This window comes from Gopherus flavomarginatus, chromosome 10, assembly GCF_025201925.1.
Source record: "Gopherus flavomarginatus isolate rGopFla2 chromosome 10, rGopFla2.mat.asm, whole genome shotgun sequence".
Classification (NCBI taxonomy): domain Eukaryota; kingdom Metazoa; phylum Chordata; order Testudines; family Testudinidae; genus Gopherus; species Gopherus flavomarginatus.
In genome coordinates, this window is record NC_066626.1 from 18,792,146 (window position 1) to 18,815,172 (window position 23,027).

The 23,027-nt window shown below is 41.6% G+C and overlaps 1 protein-coding gene across 3 annotated transcripts in view; it reads right to left on the reverse strand.

The window, feature by feature from the left end:
* The window catches only part of CREB1 (cAMP responsive element binding protein 1), a 55,773-nt gene that overhangs the window by 13,726 nt on the left and 19,020 nt on the right, over window positions 1-23,027 (reverse strand). The window contains exons 2-5 of one of the 3 annotated variants that reach the window (XM_050916199.1): window positions 12,823-12,944; window positions 6,978-7,124; window positions 5,130-5,230; window positions 1,088-1,230 (exon numbers count right to left, since the gene is read on the reverse strand). In XM_050916199.1, coding sequence (XP_050772156.1) covers window positions 1,088-1,230; window positions 5,130-5,230; window positions 6,978-7,124; window positions 12,823-12,936 — 505 coding nt within the window. In that variant the 5' untranslated portion in view covers window positions 12,937-12,944. The other 2 variants (XM_050916200.1, XM_050916201.1) reach the window with 2 other exon arrangements.

Genomic DNA, 23,027 nt, shown 5'->3' on the forward strand with positions numbered 1-23,027 from the left:
TAATTTATCTGACATGGTTATTTACAGTTTACAGCCCAGTTACAGAAGAACGGTTTGAAACATCTGAGTTAAATCTCTTGCACAACTACGTACCTTAACACCAGATAGGTCATTGTAACTGTATTTTAGAAGCGGTCATTCTTCAGCAGTGAACTACTATCATTTCATTCAGTACCGTAAGGTTGCTACCTTTCTGACAGACATAAATATACACCAAGAATTGCCTCTCCTACCAGTCACATCCCTAAGAGAAGCTACATCCCTCCCAATGTAGAATTGCAGTATTTACTGAGTTGATGATTTTCTTGTTGGCTACGTGCTCTTTTCTTCCTTCTGCTCCTTTCTCTAATTCCTCTCCTCTCCATGCTTTTCTCTTCAATTTTCACCTTGCTGTGTCCATTTTGTTCTCCAGCGTCTTTTCCTGCTCGAATCCCCTTCTCATGCACTGTTTGCACACACACATATCCAGTCTCACATTCCATCTAATAATTTTGTTTTCTCTTCCCCTTCACTCTCTTAATCCACTAATTTCCATCTCAGTATTCAGGCTGCAGGGGGAGCACATCTTGCACAGAAATTGAAATTTATTATGCATTTCAAATAAGGTTATGGAAGCCCTGCTTTTTTCTTGTCAATCTGAAAATGTAATTGCTACTTTGTTATATATTATAAGTGTTAAAAAATTTTAAGCCAAAACTACAGAAATATTAGCTAAGAAGGAAAATTCTGAAATGCCCCAATAGCTTTCCTCTCCCAAGAAAGTTCTGAATTAAGCACTCTGATTAATCCCTTTTGTACCTTGGAAAGTAGAACATGTACCATACTAACAGCAACCAACAGGCCTTGGGAATGTAAGTTATACATTTTACACGCCCACAGCTGGAATGTACTTAAAAGTCACAGACCCTAGTATATATAGAGTCATGGAACAGGATTAATAAGGCTTCTGACATTGCACAAGGGCCACATTAAATTAGTGTTATATTGACTTCTTTTACCCCAGCCCAAACAGCCATGCAAGTAGAATTTAACAGTTCTCTCTCTTCCGGTCCAACTACCACAACCAATAATAAATGCAACTACGTACTGTACTGCCCACTGCTGGTTTGGTAAATTGGAGTTGGCACTGTTACAGTGGTGATGGCAGGTGCTGATGTCTCCTCTTCGGACTTTTCTTCTTCAATCCTTGGCACTCCTGGGGCGTCTGAGGACAAGTCATTCAAAATTTTTCTGGCAAAGACAGTGTGTTGTAAAAATTTTAACAAAAAGTGAAAGTAAAATCAATTCTACTGGCTACTTGGTGCTGGGGAAAACTCAAAAGTGCAGCAAATAAGGCAATAAAATACATGGGATGGGAAGAAAAATTAAAGCACACTTTAAAACGATGCTAAGTAACCGTATTAAAAATGCCACAGGAAAAAGGTGGTGTGGAATCAATCTAGAACAGCCTGTGTGTTTCTGCATACTTGGATCTAGAACTCACATTTTCCCTTTTTCTTCAAAAACTTCATCTTTGATACACTTTTTACAAGTTTCCTGCTCTCAGTCACAGAAAGATGTGAAAAAAGAAAGCAAGAGTATTTAAAGCACCAAACCTCCTCATTGCCACCATCCACATCCAGAGGACGTGTTCCTGCTGCAGAAGCCACCAAGGCCTAAAATTCACCCAGGGACTTTAGTTTCAAAAACTTAGCAGAAATGATTGTGAAGTGCAATCAGCTTATGACCTAGCATCTGTTCAGGAGACAAGGCTGGGCGTTTTAATGAAAGTCACACAATTAAGTCCACAGGTTAGGTAATAGTTCTGCTTGAGAAAGCTTTCGGACTTGCAATAGTAAAGGGAGGGAGGAGCAATTTGGGTTTAATTACTGAGTTGGCTTAATTATTCAAAGCCAAAATGGACAAAACATAACATACTGCAGAACCTCAGGGTTATGGACACCAGAGTTATGAACTGACTGGTCAACCTCACCCCTCATTTGGAGCTGGAGGTATGCAATCAGGCAGCAGCAGAGAATCAATCAATCAAATCAATCAATCAATAAGCAAATACAGCACAGTACTGTGTTAAACGTACACCACTAAAAAAAATTGAGAAAGTTTAAAAAGAGATTTGACGAGGTAAGGAAACTGTTTCTGTGCTTGCTTCATTTGAATTAAGATGGTTAAAAGCATTTTTGCTCTTCATAGTAAAGTTTCAAAGCTGTATTAAGTCAATGTTCAGTTGTAAACGTTTGAAAGAACAACCATAATGTTTTGTTCAGAGTTACAAACATTTCAGAGTTACGAACAGCCTCCGTTCCTGAGATGTTCGTAACTCTGAGGTTCTACTGTAGTCATAAAGGCCATGGATCTCACTGACTATGACTAGAACTGACTGGGATAGATGCTCAACAAAAGAGCTGCCCAAAATGCTTGGGTCTACCACTTGCCCTCTGTGCTGCAACTGGACTGATAACTCTCTCTACCAAGAATCTGGAGGAGTGGCAAACTCTCTTTTATTGACTGCATGCTCCATTATATGCAACTGCAAAAGGCTTCTTTAGGCAACAAGGCAAATTGGGATTTTCTTTTGTTTTTGTATGAAGCGCTATTCGTTCTGTTGTGGACTGCACCCCTAGTTCTCATCCAAAAACATTTGAAGAACCCAGGCCCAGATTACACTGAATTTTCCTGCCTGGCTTTAGTAGCCAAACCTATATATTCCTGTATTCCAAGGAGGCTAGTCAATTACCAAACAATTTGAGACAAAGACAGAGATAGAAATAGGGCTTTGTTGTTATTAATTAGACTCTGTTAGTACCTAGGAACCCCAATTGAGGCTCAGCTCCCCATTTTGCTAGGCGCTACACAGACAAGACAACAGTCATCTCCCTGGAGAGCTTACAATGTAGGCATTGGACAGGTGATGAGACAGAAAGGATGAGACAGGTGGACAAAACGGACAAACAAGATGGGGGGTTGGGAGGATGAGGTAATAATAGAACTGAGCAGCAGTTATCAGAAAAGCAGAAATTACAGCTCACCACTTTCCTAACCAATGCCAGATGGGCATGGTGGGTACTGTGGCAGAGGTAAAGTATTAAGGAGGAATTTCAAATATGATAAGGTGTTGGCTTTACAAATTTAGATGGGGAGTTTCTCCCATGCACATGAGGTGGTGTGGAAAAAGTGAAAGATATCTGAGTTAAAAATGGACAAGCAAAGTGAAGGTGGGGTCATCAAGGAGCTGGTTATGGCTCCCTGATTCTATGGGCTGATCTCTACCAGCCCTGTCCCTAATGTAAATTACAACAGGCTGGTTATGTTATCTGAGAACTAGCAGAACACTGCTGTACTCTGGCCCCGACCCTTTCTGTTCCAACATGACCCTTCCGCTGGGGCGGGGAGGCTGGCTGGCATAGAAGCCAGGTACACCAGCTTTACATCAGTTGAGTTTCCTCCTGCCTAAATGGCACATAGAAGCTGGCTTGAGGGGGACAGAATCTGGCCCTAAGTGGCTTCACCAAAGCTACAGACAGAGTTAGTGTTAAATGTGGGATTAGAATGCATTAGTCCCTTGTACTCAGTGCTCTGCCTTGTTCACTAAACTCTGTTGCCTCATTTTGGTCAACTGCCTTTTCCTGTGGTCAGAGGTCATACTGGGTGCTCAACCGCTCAGCTGCACACAGCTGACTAGTAGGAAGTCTGTGGCAGATTTAACACGAGTAGCCCTCCCCTCCGCAGCTACAAACACAAGTGGGGCACTTGTAAAATCTAGAAGCCTGCCATCATGGCTTTAACTGCCCCCTAAAGACCCAGAATGGCTATAGAAAGGGACACAGAATAACCTGTGCACTCTAGGAAAAATGAATAACAAGTTCTCAAGCCGGGTGACTGGCTTATATTTTCAAGTCAATTTTCACAAAAAAGGGCTAGAAACTTATAGCTGGATTTTCAGAAGTACTGAGCACCTACAAATCACTTTGACATTGAGGGGAGCTGTGACTGCTTATTAAAACTGCATCGTTAATATGTTTTAAAACAAAAGGTGAAATTCTCATTTTAAGGGCCCTCAAATCAGAGATTTAGTGTGCATATAATTATGGGTCCCAAGGCCAATTCTGCTCCAAATAAGTGATTCCAGTACTGTCTCCATATCCGCTACTGACATTGTCCCTGCACATTTTCTGAGGATGTGCGGCTCATTCTAGACCTTCACATGCCAAAGTAAGGATACATGTCAGTTTCAGCACACCAAAAAGCATTGCTGAATGGAATTACATATAATCAATTGTTCCACGGGACTGCATTTTAAAAATGAATTCATTACTCAAATACAGAAGAAAATTCCGCCCTGCCAGAATGAGCTGTTCTTTGTAACATTCATGGGCATTTACTAAAGGAAGACATGAATGTCTGATTTAAAGAAAAGTTGTTCTGCTGCATAAGTGCCTGCATGCAAGTTAGAGATGCCCAAGGCTAGTTCTAACTCACATCCAAGACTTTCCTGCATTTTGAAGAGAATAATACATGTAAACTAGCTTGACTAGGCCACTTCCCTCTCTGCTGGGCACCTGCAGCCTGTTTGGTTATCTGCTAGTTTTCCCCAAGAAGCATGGCAAATTCTAAGAAATACCACCTACAGCAGTTTTAATGAGCCACATAATGTCATGTTTCCACTGGACGTCTCAGGTAAAGGGAAGAATTAAATCTGACTATTGCTAGTGTTTCAACATAATCAACAAACAGAAAAGTTGATTCTACAGAGACTACAGAATATACAGCAGCAACCTACCTGCACGTTTCAGTGGCGCTCCAAAAATTAAATATCTATTTATGCGACTTCTAAGGCTTCTCTCACAGTTGTACCTAAATGCTACACATATAGATTTATTTAGCATTGAACTTATTCTCAGCTGATTTTCTTTCCTATCTCTCCATAATGGCAGATATTTTTCCTCTTTCTCCTTATCTTATTCTGCTGATCTCCTGGCATCCCACCAGAAATTGGTCATGGAAAGGTGTCACTGAAGGAATATTTTAGTAAAAAAGGAAGATCTCATATTAACTACAGAAACACACTATTTGTCTACCCATTTGTCGAATAAATGCATCAAGCAAAATGCTTCAGCTTTTAACATCCATACCTGTAGGAGGGTCGTCTGGAAAGGATTTCTCTGCGTTTCTGAGAGTCTGTGACACTGTCCACTGACTCCTGTGAATCTTCACTTTCTGCAATAGTGGAGATCTGTAAATAAGAACAGAATAAATTTACCATTGTAAGCAAGTTTAACAAGCCACTTCTACAGTAATAAATCTACCACTATAAGCAAGTTTTCACAGTATGCAAAAGACATTATCAATACAAGTATTATACAGGACTTTGACCTCGAAAATCAAAAGTAATAGTTGATCACTGGTTACTGGATACATAGATACCCAAAGTCAACCATCGAGCTTCAGAAATGTATTTAACTATTAAGTCACTCAAATGAGAGAATATATAATGGGCAAATTATTATAAATAATGGTTCCACCCACTTTTTTCTTTCCATAACTCCTTCTTTCTATCCTGCTTCCATCCAGTCCAAAGAACCAAAGCAAGGTAGGCAGTCAGGTCTGGAGACACAGTAACTAGAAGCAACGTGGGATTGAAAGCAGAAGGGTCTGGAGACAAAGGGAATGAGGAGTGCAGTTGTGACAGAACCAATTATAAAACTCAACAAGGATATGGAGGTCCTGCAGGAGCCTTTCCTGGTTTCATGCTGTATACTTGGCGCTTAAGACCTCCTGGGTGCCATGCTAAAGGGTTATACAACCATAGCAGACTGTGAAGTATTGGACTGTAAATATCACCATTCAAAATACATTTTTGTACTTCATCATCCGTTCTGAATTCCAACATGATTTCATCATCACTCTCTTACCTTGAATCACTAGAGCCAGAAACTAGTGCCACATACCACCTGAAAATTGTGCAGCTCCAGATTTCTAACTGGGTAAAACATTAAACTCTAACTCCAATAGTCCGAGGTAGGTAGAGCGTGACAAAAGTACATAACCGAAGCAATGCAAGGAAATAACCAAGATCATTATCAGAATGATCCAATTTTAAAGGGTCGCCTAATTTTTTTTTAAATCAATACTGGTTTAAATACCTCTATTAAAAAAAAATCTCAATAGTTAGCTTTTAATTTAGTTTAGTTCTCATCTCTGTGGGTTCCCAATGCCCAAAAAATGATTTACTACAGCCTAAATAGTTCCTGCTTCCATGTTCAGCAACATTGGATTTAAAAGGTAATTTAAAATGTTGCTCAGAGACGGAACCATAGTAGAGATTAAGACTAAGGCTTTCTGGACTACTGAAGCCTTTCTCCAAGTCTTTAATAAATTCTGAGATTGGCTTTTCACCCTGTGAATCATAAACTGTATTGTCTTTTGTTTATACAGCATCAAGCAATTATTAAGGTTTTATAAAGTTAACATTCAAAACATTAATATTAAAATCACTTATCACAACCTGCCAGAGGTAGAAATACACATGTAAACCAATACAAATGTTTTCCAAGAAGCAAAAACTTTGATTCCTGAACATCAGCCACATTAATAATTCGGCAATCTCTAAAATTCTTGTTGTTGTTCATTTAAGATACAGAAATGAGACATCTTAGAAGTCACTAAACAGACATAAAAATGGTCTAGTAATGTTAACTTTGCAGCAGGTAAAAGCCAGATATAGAAATAGTATCAGCAAAAAGCACAACCTAATAGGCTTACCAACTTCTAGAAGGAAATGAAACTCAATAATGTGTTGAAATGAAAAGCAGATAAACCACAAAGAGACAAAAGGAATGGGATAACAAGTACAGTACAGACTTTCCTTTCAGCACATTCTAAGTTGACATGACACAGAACACACATATGTTTGATTAAGGTGGACTGATAAGGTTATATAGAATGCATGAGTTAGGAGTTTGAAATCCTTTAATACATACCTGAACCGTCTGGACCTGTGGAGACTGAATAACTGATGGCTGGGCTGTCTGAATAACTCCATGGACTTGAACTGTCTGCCCATTAGGCAACTGTACTAAGGTCACCGTTGGGGCAGAAGACGTTGCATGAGCTGTCGGCATAGATACCTACAAAAGAGAGAGAAGGAATATGTATTAGATTATTGCAGCATCTCATTATTTGACTACCAAGAACATTCTCAGCAGTAAAAGGACGATGCCTTTTCTCCTAGGAAGGGCTTTGATATCCAAAAATGTTTAAAAGGGACACCAAAAAACAAAACAAAAAAAAATACACACCCCATCTAGGCCCAACATTTGTCCTAATTTGTAATTTAATCTTCTGAAGAATGTCCCCCTGGCTCTAAACATCTTGTTATAAAACCACTGCCAAGAAATGAAGGAAACACCTCTGTTTTGAGGTAATGTAATCAAAACCTAATATGCGCCCTTCCCTTGCAGCAATTAAATATTGCCAGAACTGTGAATATTCCTACAGTGAATATTTCCTTCCAAACACTGGAATGGGTTACCTAGGGATGTGGTGGAATCTCCATCTGTAGAGGTTTTTAAGGCCCGGCCTGACAAAGCCCTGGCTGGGATGGTTTCATTGGTGTTGGTCCTGCTTTGAGCAGGGAGTCGGATTACATGACCTCCTGAGGTCTCTTCCAACCCTAATCTTCTATGATTCTATGATATGTTGCTGATTCTCAGGCAGAAACATATGGGAGCTGAGCTACTTTTGTTTTCAAACTAGAAAATGCAGGAGAGTATTTGCCAACTGTAAAAAGTCAAAATTAGTTAGGGAGTCAAATTTTCAGACTTGTTAGAAACTACAGCCACAAAGTAAATCAAATCAAGTAGCTGGCAATGTCCTTTTAAATAAAGCCCACAGACTGACTGTTCAAACAGAGTAACAACGCATGCTTTTAATGGAAAAAAATGGCTTCTAGGTAGTCATTTCAATGCTATACTGCAAGATACGCAACTGAGAGTTAATTTATTGCTACAAAGAACAATGGCTACAATTTTCAAACATGAGTGCCTAAAGATGGTTTTTGAAGCTTAATTTAGAGTTTGTCTACATGGTGCAGCAATGCACACTAGAGCAGTGGTTCTCAAAGTCGGTTCGCTGCTTGTTCAGGGACAGCCCTTGACGGGATGGGACGGTTTGTTTACCTGCCACGTCCGCAGGTTAGGTGGATCGTGGCTCCCACTGGCCACAGTTCGCCGCTCCAGGCCAATGGGAGCTGCGGGAAGTGGTGCGGGCCGAGGGATGTGTTGGCCGCCCTTCCCACAGCCCCCATTGGCCTGGAGCGGCGAACCGCGGCCAGTGGGAGCCACGATCGGCTGAACCTGCGGACACGGCAGGTAAACAAATCGACCCAGCTGCCAGGGGCTTTCCCTGAACAAGTGGCAGACTGGCTTTGAGAACCACTGCACTAGAGGGGTGTGATTTGTAAAGCACGCCAATATGCTGTGCGCTAACTGGTCCATGTAGACCCTGCTAGTGAGCAAAAAAGTTCCATGTAGTGCTACGTTAACACGCAACTATTGTACATTGCTGCATCATGTAGACAAGCCCTCAAAGACCCCAGTTTGGAAATGCTAATCAATGTCACTATGTTTAATGCAGTTTTCAGGAAACGTAATAACTTTTGACTAAAAATGCAGGAAAGATTACACTTCTGTCTTCCATGAGCTTCAAATAATGTCATATAGCAGCATTAATATTTATTGTAATGCAGAAGTGAACAAATTTATATCTTGACGAATGAATGATTTTCAAAACACTGATCTCTGAATTTCCATAACCAACAATCCTTTATGTGGAAGCCTTGTTTGACAGAAAATCAAGGGAAATTGTACTTGGACAACGCAGTTGTCTCCCCTTTATTCTCCAAATTTGGTGCCTGTTTTTTTGCTCTTTATTGTGAAGATGGTGTGACAGACCCAAACCAGTGGGGTACAGGAGTCTGATAGAGGGCAAATATACTGGTCACTGGATGAGTAGTTTTCTGTTCCCTGAGTGACCAGAGCAGGGGCTGCACGAGAGTAATCAGGAACCTGCTAGAACCAATTAAGGCAGACAGGCTGATTAGAACACCTGCAGCCAATCAAGGCAGGCTAACCAGGGCACCTGGGTTTAAAAAGGAGCTCACTCCAGTCAGGTGAGGAGGAGCCAGAGGAGAGGAAGTGCGTGTGAGAAGCTGGAAGCAAGAGGCGCAAGGGGCTGAGAGTGAGAGGCTGTGCTGCTGGAGGACTAAGGAGTACAAGCATTATCAGACACCAGGAGGAAGGTTAAAGAAGGTGTTTGGAGGAGGCCATGGGGAAGTAGCCCAGGGAGTTGTAGCTGTCATGCAGCTGTTACAGGAGACACTCTAGACAGCTGCAATCCACTGGGTCCTGGACTGGAGCCCGGAGTAGAGGGCGGGCCTGGGTTCCCCTCAAACCTCCCAACTCCTGATCAGACACAGGAAAAGTTGACCCAGACTGTGGGGAAGATCACTGAGGTGAGCAAATCTGCCAAATAAGCGCAGGACCCACCAAGGTAGAGGAGGAACTTTGTCACAATGGCTACTGCAAAGATGCACTGCATTCTTGCCGAGTGGCACTTGACCAATTTCACATGTGCCATCTGCAGCTGAAACTAGCATGGCACTACTCTTCTTTAGCAGTTGAGGGGCACTTGTGCCATGATGTCAGTTGGCTGGAGGAAGGGTAGTAAACAATCTGAGCGACAAGCTTCTCAGGCAGTAGGGTACAAACTTGCAGAAAAATCCTCCTTTTAATGTAATTTTTTAAGACAAATTAAGTTCCATCAACATGTGGCCTTATTAATAATGAATCCAACTGACTAAAGTAGTTCTTGCCAATGAAAGCAAAGCTGATCAACTGAAAGCTGTTCTGCTGTTGAGCTAGGCGAACATCTGATAATCATTTCGGCAGATGTTTCTGACTCATACCTTATGGAATCAATTTATCTTATTCAAAATAGCAAGTATAACTTTTCTCTTTACTAGGAGAGCATTCCCTAGCCCTCAACAAATGCAACAAAAAAATTATAGAATCATAGAAACATAGGGCTCAAAGGGACCTCCAAAGATCATCAAGTCCAGCCCCTGCACTGAAGGAGGACCAAATAAATGCAGACCATCCCTGACAGGTGTTTGTCCAAACTGTTCTTATAAAACTCTAATGATGGAGATTCCACAACCTCCTTTGGAAGCCTATTCTAAATAGGTAAAGTATCCTTATAGTTAGAAAGTTTTCCCTAATATCTAACTTAAATCTTCTTTGCTGCAGATTACTTCTTGTCCTACCTTCAGTGGACAGGCAGAACAATTGATCACTGTCCCCTTTATAACAGACAAATATATTTGAACATTGTTATCAGGGCCCCCCTCAATCTTCTTTTCTCAAGACTAAACATGCCCAGTTTTTTTAACCTTACCCAATAGGTCAGGTTTTATCATTTTTGTTGCTCTTCTCTGGACTCCCTAATTCGTCCCCATCTTTCCTAAGGTGTGTCATCCAGAACTGGACACAGTACTCCAGCTGAGGCCTCACCAGTGCCAAGTAGAATAGGACAATTATATGCAGTGTTTTACATATTACACCCCTGTTAATACATCCCAGAATGCAACTGCATCACATTGTCAATTTATATTTGATTTATGATCCACTATAATCCCCAGATCCCTTCTAGCAGGGCTACCACGTAGCCAGTTATTCCCCATTTTGTATTTGTGCATTTGATTTTTCCTTCCTAAATGAAGAATTCTGTACTTCTTTTTATTGAATTAAACTGTGTTTATTTCAGACCAATTCTCTAATTTGTCTAGATCAGGGGTAGGCAACCTGCAGCACGCGAGCTCATTTTCATTGGCACTCACACTGCCTGGGTCCTGATGATCAGTCCGGGGGCTCTGCATTTTAATTTAATTTTAAATTAAGCTTTTTAAACATTTTAAAAATCGTATTTACTTTACATACAATAGTAGTTTAGTTATATATTATAGATGTAAAGAAAGAGATCTTAAAAAATGCTAAATTGTATTACTGGCATGCGAAACCTTAAATTAGAGTGAATAAATGAAGGCTCGGCACACCACTTCCAAAAGGCTGCCGACCCCTGGTCTAGATCATTTTGAATTCTAATCCTGTCCTCTAAAATACTTGCAATCCTTTCCGCTTGGTGTCATCTGCAAATTTTACAAGTATATGAAGTGTTATAAAGAGAGAGTAACATTTCTCTGAAAATGAGATCATGAAAGAATTACATTGATATTATTATTTATTTGGATTGTAAAAGTGATTATAGCTGCACATCCCATGCTCTGGATAGCCATAACACAAGTTAAAAGTCTTATAATAAAATAACACTTTAGTATAAAGGTACAGATAGGGTAAAGCTAGGATGGTGTGAAAAAATGCAGCAACAGAATCATAACTTACTCAAAGTAACAAAAAAATTTGTAAAATAGTATAGTGAGTAACAACTGGGAAAGGGATTAAACACTTATTTGCAGTTACTCAATTCTTAATTATCTAGGATCCAGTTCTATATTTCTTACTCATGCAAAACTTCCATATGGACTTTACTGGGAATTTTGCCTGAGTAACGAGTACTAAACAGAACTCTATTATACAGCTAAATTCTCAGTGTTTCAATATTGCTAATTACACAAGACTATAATCCAAGTGAAAAGGGTTAACAGTTGCCTATTACAAGATGTCATGTATTTTTGTAAACATGAAGGTGGTAAATGATTTCATAATCATGCCATAAGACAGACATCAGAAATTCACAAAATAAAGAGATAGGAGTGAGACATCATTTTACATACTTTGGGGAAATGCAAATAATTTACAAAGTGAAACTGTTACACAAGGGACTGATGCCACAGGCCACATTCTATACTCGTTTACATGATGGAGTTACTCTTGCCAAACATCAACAGAACCTAGGAGAGAGCTGAGTTCCCGAAATTCAGAAGATAATTAGGTTTGCATTATTTCTGGCCTCTACAAAGCAACTTTTTTTGAGACAATAAAGGGTCTAACAGTGCCCCAGTAAACGGGGGACAACTCTGCAGAATCTGAGTTTCTGATAATGAGCAAACAGCATAAAACAAAAGGAAGTCTGGAAGTTGCTTATAATTTTTGTTATATCCATCCCTTTTGTTAATTTATGCATTCTCTGCATTATTTAACCATATAAAACAAATCAGTTTGTTTTCTTTAGAGATACGTGTACTGTCACAACAAAGTTCCTAATTAAAATAAGCAAAATCCTGTTTATACAAGTCAGCACAGAAATTCAAAGTTTCAAAGTATCTTTAAAGAATGGTGGGAAGGAATGTTACAAGTGAAAAGAAGTAATTCAAAACTCTGTATCTGTAATCGTGTTACTATACATTAAAACAGGGATCGGCAACCTTTGGCATGCAGCCCATCAGGGTAAGCATCCTGGCGGGCCGGGCCAGTTTGTTTACCTGCTGCATCCACAGGTTCGGCAGATTGCAGCTCCCACTGGCCACTGTTCGCCACTGCAGGCCAATGGGGGCTGTGGGAAGCGGCGGCAAGCACATCCCGGCATTAAAACTACTTCAGGCCTAACACAGTCCAATATGATATTAAAGATAAACCAACAAGTGGTACTGTACAACTCTCATTACAAAATTAAATGAAATACACATATTCCTTGTTCTAGACACACATAAAATGGAGCATTCTCTCATTCGCCTCAGAAAATAGTTTCCTTCTTAAACCTTATGCGTTTGGGAACAATGCTGTAAAAATATTAAACCAAATCACTTTGTACCTGAGCTAATGTTGCAATCTGCGGTTGTGCCTGTACAGTCATCTGTTGGGTTTCTGCCTCTGTAACGGCTGCATCTCCACTCTGCTGGTTCTCTGCACCAGATTCCATGGTCATTTAGTTACCTACAATCACAATGATGTGTGTCATGAGTATGGGTTTGCCTCTTTCATGGCTTACATATCCATGTAACTCCACTATTATTGGTGCAGCTGGTAGCAATGCATATAGCTACTGCAGCCCAACATTTTGTATTATAAGACCTAGTTTTCAGTTGCTTATAATTTTTCTTTTAACCATTCAGGAAGACATTTTCCGTGTCAGGTGTCTGTCTCAGACTGAATTTTCTGTGAAGTTTCAGTAAAAATAATTTAGCAATTTCTAATAAGACAAAGAAAATATGTTGTTTGCCCCATGTTAAAATATTCTTACAACCATTTTGTTGAGAAGTTCTAGCACTTTCAGGGACTCAGTATCTCTCAGGAGGCTCTCTCTGTTGTCAGTTTTGCTTTTGCCATCCCCACGAAAACCTGCCCAAATTTGGCCAAGTTATATAAACCTTCAAAACAAATGGCAGTTTGCACATGCTCAGCAACGTAAGTTTGGCAGCTAAATTTTCTGAAGATTCTGTATGAACTATTCATGCTCCATCCCCACAAATCCTATCTGTGATCATAGTGTGCACGGGCCATCGCCACGGAGCAACTGAGTACGTGCCATCCCAGGGACTGAGCAGGAATGTTTCCTACAAATGCTGTTCCCGTGGATAAAATGTTACCCACGATTGTGGATAAAATTCACCTGCCAAAGAAAATAAACATAGATAATATTGAAAGTAACTTCCAGAATGGACCAACACCAAGATAAGGGATTTGGCATGATTTCCAGTAATCAACCCATGATATTTTGGAATATTTTTGAAATTACTTTTATAAAAAAGTTAGAAGGCTTTATGCTGTTTTGTATATAACGTGAATTTTCCTTGGCTAAATTACACATCCTAGACAGCTCTTAATACAATCTTATTTTGAAGCGTTAATTGAATAAGTGTGTCTCAGTAGAACATACAAAATTCAATACAATGAAGTTGCACAACCCCAAAGAGCAAGCATGTAGGGACAGTTTATTGAATGTTAAATCTGCACCAATCTGTGTAAATCATTTTACAATCGCCTTTAAATACTCAAAAGAAAATATTTAGCATGTAATAAAGAATTGCCTCCAAGTTTAGAGAAGTCTTCCAGTCACACTACCTTTCAATGAGCACCTGGATATTGCACAACCAGTCACTTCTTAATGGTCTAAACATTTCATTTGAAATATTATTGTAGAGAGGCTTCCATTTCAACAAGAACTGTGATTCAAAATTACTTTGGAATGTATATTCTTTGCGAATAGGCACTGCTCTCTTTTAAAGCAATCATTGTCTTTCACATTCATTCTGTTTATCACACTTCAGTCCTGAGTAAAGTATGAAATCTCGATGGCTTAGATTAGCGTTACTGCATATCAGACCAATGAAAGTAAACAGTATTAAAACAAGTATCTGTGGAATGATAAGCAACAATAAGTGTGAATCCTGGACCAGTTTGGCCTCTACTGAATATTTCCAGACCGTTAAAGAAAAAGCTCCATAAATACTGAAAGCAGCAACAGACGACCAATTTTGCGTAAACACTTTTGTTTTCTTCAGGAAAAATAGCAATGGAAAGATACAGGTGCCAACTACCTCAGTCATGTTCCATGGGAACAGAGCAAGCCACTGTGCATAAACCAAAACGTGGTCATTCCAATGCAAAAAAATATTCCCTCAAATCAGCAACTTAGTTTTAGTGCTATCAAGTACCACATATGTAGTTCCAACATCAGTTTGGAAACGCTTAGAAAAGTCCCTGGTTTGGAGTGAAACTGTAATAACTATCAGTAATTTAAGGGAACTATAACATAAGAACACTGTAATTCTAAAAATTCAAACACTACAGAAAGGAAAGAAATCAAGGTTAAGTTACACTTAAAAATCATAAAGCACAAAACCCTCTCCATTTTTGGAAAAAGCAAGTTAGGTTCTCCTAAGCATTCCAAACTGCCCTGCCTCCCCCTGATGCCAGAATTTGTATATTCCATAGAAGGCAGACATGAGTCTGACAAGTATCACAGCTCACAGATACCTGATACTCTATAATTTGGTAATCTGGCTGTGAATCTTGTAGTTTTAATGTATCTTAAGCAGTTTATACCTTATAAATTTTCATTAGGAAGGACTTCAAGAAATACACAGCCTGTGGCTGTGCAACCATCATGAACCATGCAATCAGAATCAGCTTGCAGGGGCCACACCGTTGAACATACACAGAATAAAGTTTTCATCTATTAGTATCCACAGGAAGCCTGCCAATGAGGATCAGAACAGTTTAAGATTGGTGCATTGCATCCAATGGTGGATCTGAGGGAACAATATTAGGAAGGTAAGATAAGATTTGGATAGGTCTTTGTGTGTCTGACCTCTAAAAGGTTTGATCTCTGGGTTGCTAATAGGTCAGGAGAGAGCAGACTGGAGATACTACAGCCGTTTGGTTGGCAGATGATGCAGATATTAGTATTTCAATTGTGGGATGTGTAGTACATGGCTGATCTTATCTTAGTTGGAAAATGTAAAGCTTGCTTGCCCAAGAATATCTTATGAACAGAGTTTGAGCATAGACAGAATAATGGGGTTCAGATAAGGTTGTTTGAGACAATTTAACTCATCATTTGATATATTCTATAGTTTGTTTTGTTCGATAGTTCAAAGTTATTACATTTTGTTTAAAGATAAAACCTTAACTTTAAACTTCCTTCCTGTGTAGTGCTTAATTTTGTGGACTCCAGTGTTTATCTATCTTTAAAGTTAGAAAGATTTATTTACATCTTAACTCTAACCTTTAATTATGTTTTTTGCATGGAAATCTCTTTACGGTATTAAACAGATATTAAGAATTGCTAGGAACATATTTGTAGTGTGAACCTTCACGGGAATCCATGCAATAGTTAGCCCATGATCCAGAGCTGTCCTAAACCTTTCAACCCAAGCTGTTCAGGTGAGGACTTCAGGAAGTCAGCAAAGATTTTAGTCTGCAAGCCACAATGAAATATCTATAGCACACAGAAGTGTCATTCTGGATATTATAATGTCTTCTTTAGACTACGAAGACTTCTTAGTCTTCCTTAGGTCATCAGACTTTTCCACAGCATTAAAAGTTCACTGTAAAATGAATATAATTTATATACATGCTATTCATGGCTTTTCCATTGACTTAATATTTGTGAAACGCTATGTATGTGTGCAAGGCTTTTTTTTAGTATGTACAGTAAAGCAATTCTGTGTCAGAGAAGGGAAGACATATTCTTGCTGTCTGACAAACCTTAGCAATGTCTTAATCCAGACTTCTCTAGAGATAAAATCTGATAGATTTTTAAAAACCTATTTGCTAGAATATCACAAATGTTTTTCTTGTTCCATTTAATTTTCCCCAAAAAGTTACAAAAAACCAAGCCCTATGCACTATTACTACTTATTAGTTGTATTACCATAGCAATCATAGACATCATAACTGAAGCAAACTGCAAGCTTGCACTCCACTACACTGCTTATTAAGGTGCAAAAATGACTTTTGACTTTTGAAACAGTAATCAGTCTATTTAAATTAAACTCAGTTGGTATTGTTCCTCTAAGTCCTCTTGTCCACAGAGTCTACATGCAGAAACAGAGACAGAACAGAAGAATTTGAATGAGGGTACATATAACATCTTTGTCATAACCTTACAAAGCTTGTATGATCATTTCAGGTTCAAAATTCAACTATAAACAAGGAATTAATGGAATCAAGTAAGGCACATATGGACATTGTTGAGAAGCTAGATGATTTCTTTACAATAGTCTTCAACAAAGAGGATGTTATTCCTCTCCCAGATCCACTCCTTTCTGGTAATAAAGATCACATACTACCAAAGACTAAGGTGACAGAAGAAGAGTTGCTGGAACAAATAGATCACTTAAAAAGCAGTCACTTGGCCCAGATCACATATATCCCAAGAGTTCTGGAAAAGTCTTGAGTGTCTGAACTGCTTGCAAAAACATGTAAGCTCTCCTTAAAAACAGCTACTATAACACAGAATTGGAGGGCAGCAAATGTTATACCTATATCTAAAAAAAGAAAAAAAAAGATATTGGGTTGATCCAGAGAATTACAGACCAGTAAACTTAACAAACGTGCTCCTCAGTATCCACCTGTACCTCTGCAGTCTCCCTCCTGTACCTTAGGCCACGTCCAGACTAGGAATTAAAATCGATTTTAGATACGCAACTTCAGCTACGTGAATAACGTAGCTGAAGTCGAATTTCTAAAATCGAGGTACTCACCAGTCTGGACGGCGCGGCATCGATGTCTGCGGCTCTCCGTGTCGATTCCGGAACTCCGTTCGGATTGATGGAGTTCCGGAATCGATGTAAGCGCGCTCGGGGATCGATACACCGCGTCCAGACTAGACGCGATATATCGATCCCCGAGCAATCGATTTTAACCCGCCGATGCCGCGGGTTAGTCTGGACGAGGGCTCACATTCCCCTGTTCCTCTCAGTCTATTCCTATTCCACTTTGGGTACGTCTTCACTACTGGCCGTATCGGCGGGTAGCAATCAATTTCTCGGGGATCGATATATTGCGTCTCATCTAGACGCGATACATTGATCACCAAACGCGCTCCTGTCGACTCTAGAACTCCACCAAGGCGAACAGTGGTAGCGGAGTCGACAGGGGGAGCCGCGGACATCGATCCCGCGCAGTGAGGACGGTAGGTAACTCTGTCTAAGATACTTCGACTTCAGCTACGCTAATCACGTAGCTGAAGTTGCGTATCTTAGATCGATCCCCTCCCCTAGTGTAGACCAGCCCATATTCTCCTAAGTGCGTCACTCTCCTTGAACATCACATTCTACTCCCTCTCTGCCTCTTCCTGCATCTCCACACTCCCCTACCGCTCTCAATTTTCACTGAACCATCACAAAAATCAATTGTTGCCACACTCTAGGGATCTGACTTTTCCTCAACATGGCTTAGATGCCCTACTGACAGCCAGAAAAGATTTGTTTTTATGGTTTCTTGTTTTCTACATTAGAAACGAAGTCTTGTCTCTCCTGGAATACTGTGTGGATGACTAGAGAATTAGTATGATCTTGACATCTCATAGAAAGGAACTGAACCTTGAAAGGAAGTGTTTAAAACTCAGACTGTTTAAAACTCTTAGCTGTCATTCAGCTATCACACTTCGGAAAAAATTTCTTGTTAAAGGTTTAACATCCTGCCCCTTCAAGAAAGGGGTGAACAAGTTATCCCTACATATTTCTGAGTCTTCCAGTAAGGTCTCCAACAAAAAAAAAGGAACATCCTTTGATACATTCCTGATATATTTAAGGAAATCGTCAAGTAGAAAACCTTTCAGGACTTCTTCATACAACAAAAATAAGAATAATAATAAAAAAAGATGTAACTCCCTCCCTACCCATTTCGTACGTCACCTTAAAGAAACTGATACTTAAGACATCAGAAAGCCAAAGTATATTTAACAGAATAAATGTAATTACTATTTCAAGAAACACTGTGTCTTTACATAGATACACAAATCCAGGTTTTGAATCTGTAACAAACTGCCTGGATTCCATTTTGACCTCTTCTATGTCACTTGTGTGCAAACATTACTGGCACTCTTTGGCATTAGATCGTTTCAAGGATATTCAGGTAGGAAATAATTAGCATTATAGTACCTTTTTGTACTACAATAGCTGAACAAATTTCATGTAGCTCCCATTAATAATTTCATTACTTCATTTTGGCTATCTAAATGACAAACTACCAGCAAAAATTATTGGAGATACAATTATTTTCATCCTCAATTACAATCTCACAACAAAGAATGCCAGTGTCTGATCTCATCATAAGTACAAAATGTAACATGGGAGCTGTGGAACACCCAAGTCAGGAAATGCCTGTGTAGTTTTTGGCACACACTAACGGCAATACAATAAAATTTTCCTTTAACAGGAAGAATGAGAAAAAGAAAATATACATGCAAGATGTCAGAGTGAATGTTGCCTCGCATTCTTAACTATTGGAATTTCCTCATTTGAATGCTTAACAGTACAATCAGAACTTTACACTACTATCTAGGATTTTTTAAATTCAAACTGTTTTGTTTTAAGTAAAAGAGAACATGGTGGTGATCTAATTGCGGAGTTTATTTCCTGCTGCACACTCTCCATGAACAAATACAAGTGTGCACTTATGGTCTGGTCCTGCAAGCACATACATGCATGCATAATTTTAACTCATATGAGTCATCCCATTGCCAGACATTTGCAGAATCAGGACCTGAACTAGTAATGCTCCTCTTTGATAAACTAAAATTCTTCTTTTTGAATGACCAAAGTCATTAGTTTCACATTTGAAACTAGATAAGGACATTTTTTGTATATTCCGCCAGAAAAAATGGATGTTTAGAATATTTTCAAATGGGCATTTTCCCCTCACTTTTGCTGAACTTATAGCTGAAAGAGTTTTCCTAACACTTTTTTTTACAAGTATTTACACAGACTTGAAGCATGGAATATTCTAGTCCAAAAGGTGAATGTTTTGGGAGGTCATGAGCATGTAAAATTCAGGCAAGTGATGGTGGGGGAATAGAAAGAGATGTGTGTGATTTTACACAATTTCTGATTTATTATTTTTTAATTTTAGAAATCCAGGTCTTACCTATCTGCAGCTGGGAGTATGCCTCCTAAGCCAGGCAGACAGATGCATCCTGGCTCTGCTCAAGGTAGAGCGCTAAAAATAGCAGTATGGATGCCGTGGCATGGGCAGTGGCTTGGATTAGCTGCCAAAGTCCAAGCCCACTCAGCTCCTTAGGTCCCAGCTCAGGTGGCTAGCCGGAACCTCTGACCATGCCACAATATCCATAGTTTTTAGCCCACTAGCTTGAGCAGAACTAATGCAAGTCCGTCTATACAGGCTGTAGAAATATGCTAGAGACCTAGCTGAAGTATGACCGATGATTTCAGTGGGCTTTGGATTAGACCGTAAACTAGAGAGGAAAATATTTTTATTCAACTCTCTTTCTTTTCTAAAAAAAATAACAGCAAGTTTTGTGACCCAGGAACCTCTTGGTGCCAACTGGCAGAAAGAGTGCATGAAGTTTTACAGGCATCCCCTGGGTCGGATATTAGCATAAATCACTAAAGGGTGGCACATGTGAGGTCTCTAAAGAGTGCCAGCAGCCCTGTGGTTGTAATAATCACTGTAAAATGTATTACAGATAGTATTTAAGGAGTTGTGTGTCTCTACTGAAAATGATGCTCTTAAGGCAGCTAACTAGGAGGTGATATGTCTCAAGCAGATTCCTTTGAAGCAGGAGGTGTGTCTCACAATGTGTATTGTGATGGGGCAAGGCCAGATGGCTATAGTAAAGTACTGAGGAACAGGTATGTTAGCCCCAGGCTAAACAAATCCCTAGGACCATGATGACCAATTGGCGCACGCCTTCCTCCGCCACTTCCGAGGGCTCCGATACGACCAGCAGCTCTTTTACCTCCATCCGAGAGGTCTTCCGCGAGACCTCTCCGGGCTGCCGGTCTTCTACCAAGACCTCCTCCGGACCTGGAAGCTCTTTTCAATGACCAGGTAAATGGCGGCCACCGTGGGGGTTGATCTCCTCGCGGAGCCCCTGCTACACAATCCCCAGCTTCATGTGCAGGTGGCGGAGTCCCCCACGATGCGCCAGAGGCTGGTCTCGGTGGGAGTCACCAGGGTTGGAGATCTCCTGGACTACGACCGGGGAGACTGGCTGGATCCCCTGACGCTCGCTCAGCGCATAGGGCTCTCCAGACCTTGTACTCCCCAGCGTGTACTTCAGGAGGTGAAGGCCGCTTTACTGCCTGCTGCTTGGGCTTACCTCGACCGGGTCCTGCGAGAGGGCACGCCCTGCCCACCCTCCACCCCAGGCCCCGTGGACATTTTTATCGGGCCCCTGCCCCATTCACCCGATCGGCCCCCTCACCCTTTCACTGCCAGCCGGCTGCATGATCTGCAGCCAGTTCTGTTCCAGACCGCGCCACGGAAACATCTGTACACGCTCGTGCTCCATACCCTTCACTACCTCACCCTCGCATCCCGCCCCGATACCAAATGGCGAGACCTCCTGCCGCCTTTCGAGGGTGAGGAGCCCCGGTGGGCCAGCTTGTACTCTGCCCTGGTCCTGAGGCCCACCGGGGATATCAATTGGCGGCTCCTTCACGGGGCCGTGAGCACGGGCGTGTACTTGGCGCGGTTCACGTCTGTCCCTAGCACCTGCCCTTTCTGTGGTGAGAAGGAGACTTTGGCGCACATTTATTTGGAGTGCGCCAGGTTGCAGCCCCTGTTCCGGCTCCTCCTGAATATTTTCTTGCGTTTTTGGTTGCACTTTTCCCCTCACCTTTTTATCTTCATGCTCCCCATTCGTAGCCCCACAAAGTCGCGGGATCTCCTTCTCAACCTCCTTTTGGCCCTGGCCAAACTGGCCGTCTACAACACCAGGGAGAGGAGGTTGGCCGACGGGATTTCCTGCGACTGTAGGGCCTATTTCCGTTCCTCCGTCCGTTCACGCATCCGGGCAGAGTTCCTCTGGGCGGCGTCCACTGGCTCCCTTGACGCCTTCGAGGAGCAGTGGGCCTTGTCCGGGGTTCTCTGCTCAGTGTCCCCATCAGGTTCCCTTTGTTTAGCCCTATGACCTCACTCCGGATCCTGTTTTTTCATTAGTTGTCCCCCATAATTACTTGGTGTCCCAGACCTGTGGGTCCTCCCCTTAGGCTGGGGACCCCCGCTGGATGCCAATAGGACCATGATGACCAAATGGCAGTTGCTCCAGGTTAATCAAAGGCACCTGAGGCCAATTAAGATCCTTCTAGAAGGCAGTGGAGATAGCTACATTGATTAGAACACCTGCAGCCAATCAAGGCAGGCTAATCAGGGCACCTGGGTTTAAAAAGAAGCTCACTCCAGTCAGGCAGGGAGGAGCCAGAGGAGAGGAAGCGCGTGTGAGGAGCTGGGAGCAAAAGGCGCAAGGAGCTGAGAGTGAGAGGGTGTGCTACTGGACGATTGAGGAATTATCAGACAATCAAGCAATCATCAGACACCAGGAGGAAGGTCCTGTGGTGAGGATAAAGAAGGTGTTTGGAGGAGGCCATGGGGAAGTAGCCCAGGGAGTTGTAGCTACCATGCAGCTGTTACAGGAGGCACTATAGACAGCTGCAATCCACAGGGCCCTGGGCTGGAACCCGGAGTAGAGGGCAAGCCCGGGTTCCCCCCAAACCTCGCAACTCCTGATCAGACACAGGAGGAGTTGACCCAGACAGTGGGTTCCACCAGAGGGGAAGATCACTGAGGTGAGCAAATCCGCCAATAAGCGCAGGACCCACCAAGGTAAAGGAGGAACTTTGTCACAACTGGTGTCAGGGGTGGGATTTTTGGTGTGCAGAGCGCGGCGGAAGAAGGAGAGTGATTTAAAAAAAAAAAAGAGAGGGTTAATTTTTTTTTTTTGTCACCACAATGGATGATGTAGTGCGGACACTGATACAAGCCATGGCGGCCCAGCAGGAGGCTACCCGTGTCCAGGCAGCCACCCAGCAAGAAGCAGCGCGGCTGCAGCAAGAAACTAATCGCCTGCTGATGGACCAAGCTGCTCAAGACCAAGCTATGTGGCGGTAAACCAGGTAAAGACCCTTACAGAGCTGAACCGTGGCCATGATGGGACGTGGCTCATACGGGCTAGCCATTAGCTGCAGAAAATGACACGGGAGGATGATGTAGAGGCATACCTTCTGGCCTTTGAGAGGACAGCCCTACGTGAGGCCTGGCCTCGAGATCAGTGGTCTGGCATCCTTGCCCCATTCCTGTGTGGGGAGGCCCAGAAGGCCTACCATGATCTGGCTGAAGAGGCTGCAGCAGACTACTCCCAGCTGAAGGCAGAGATCCTTGCCAAATCTGGAGTAACGACCGTAGTGTGGGCCCAGCAGTATCATGAGCGGAGGTACCAGGAAGACAAAACCCCGCAGTCCCAATTGTATGACCTCATCCATCTCGCATGAAAGTGGTTGCAAACAGAGTCCCAGAGTCCAGAAGAGATACTAGAGGTTCTGGTCATCG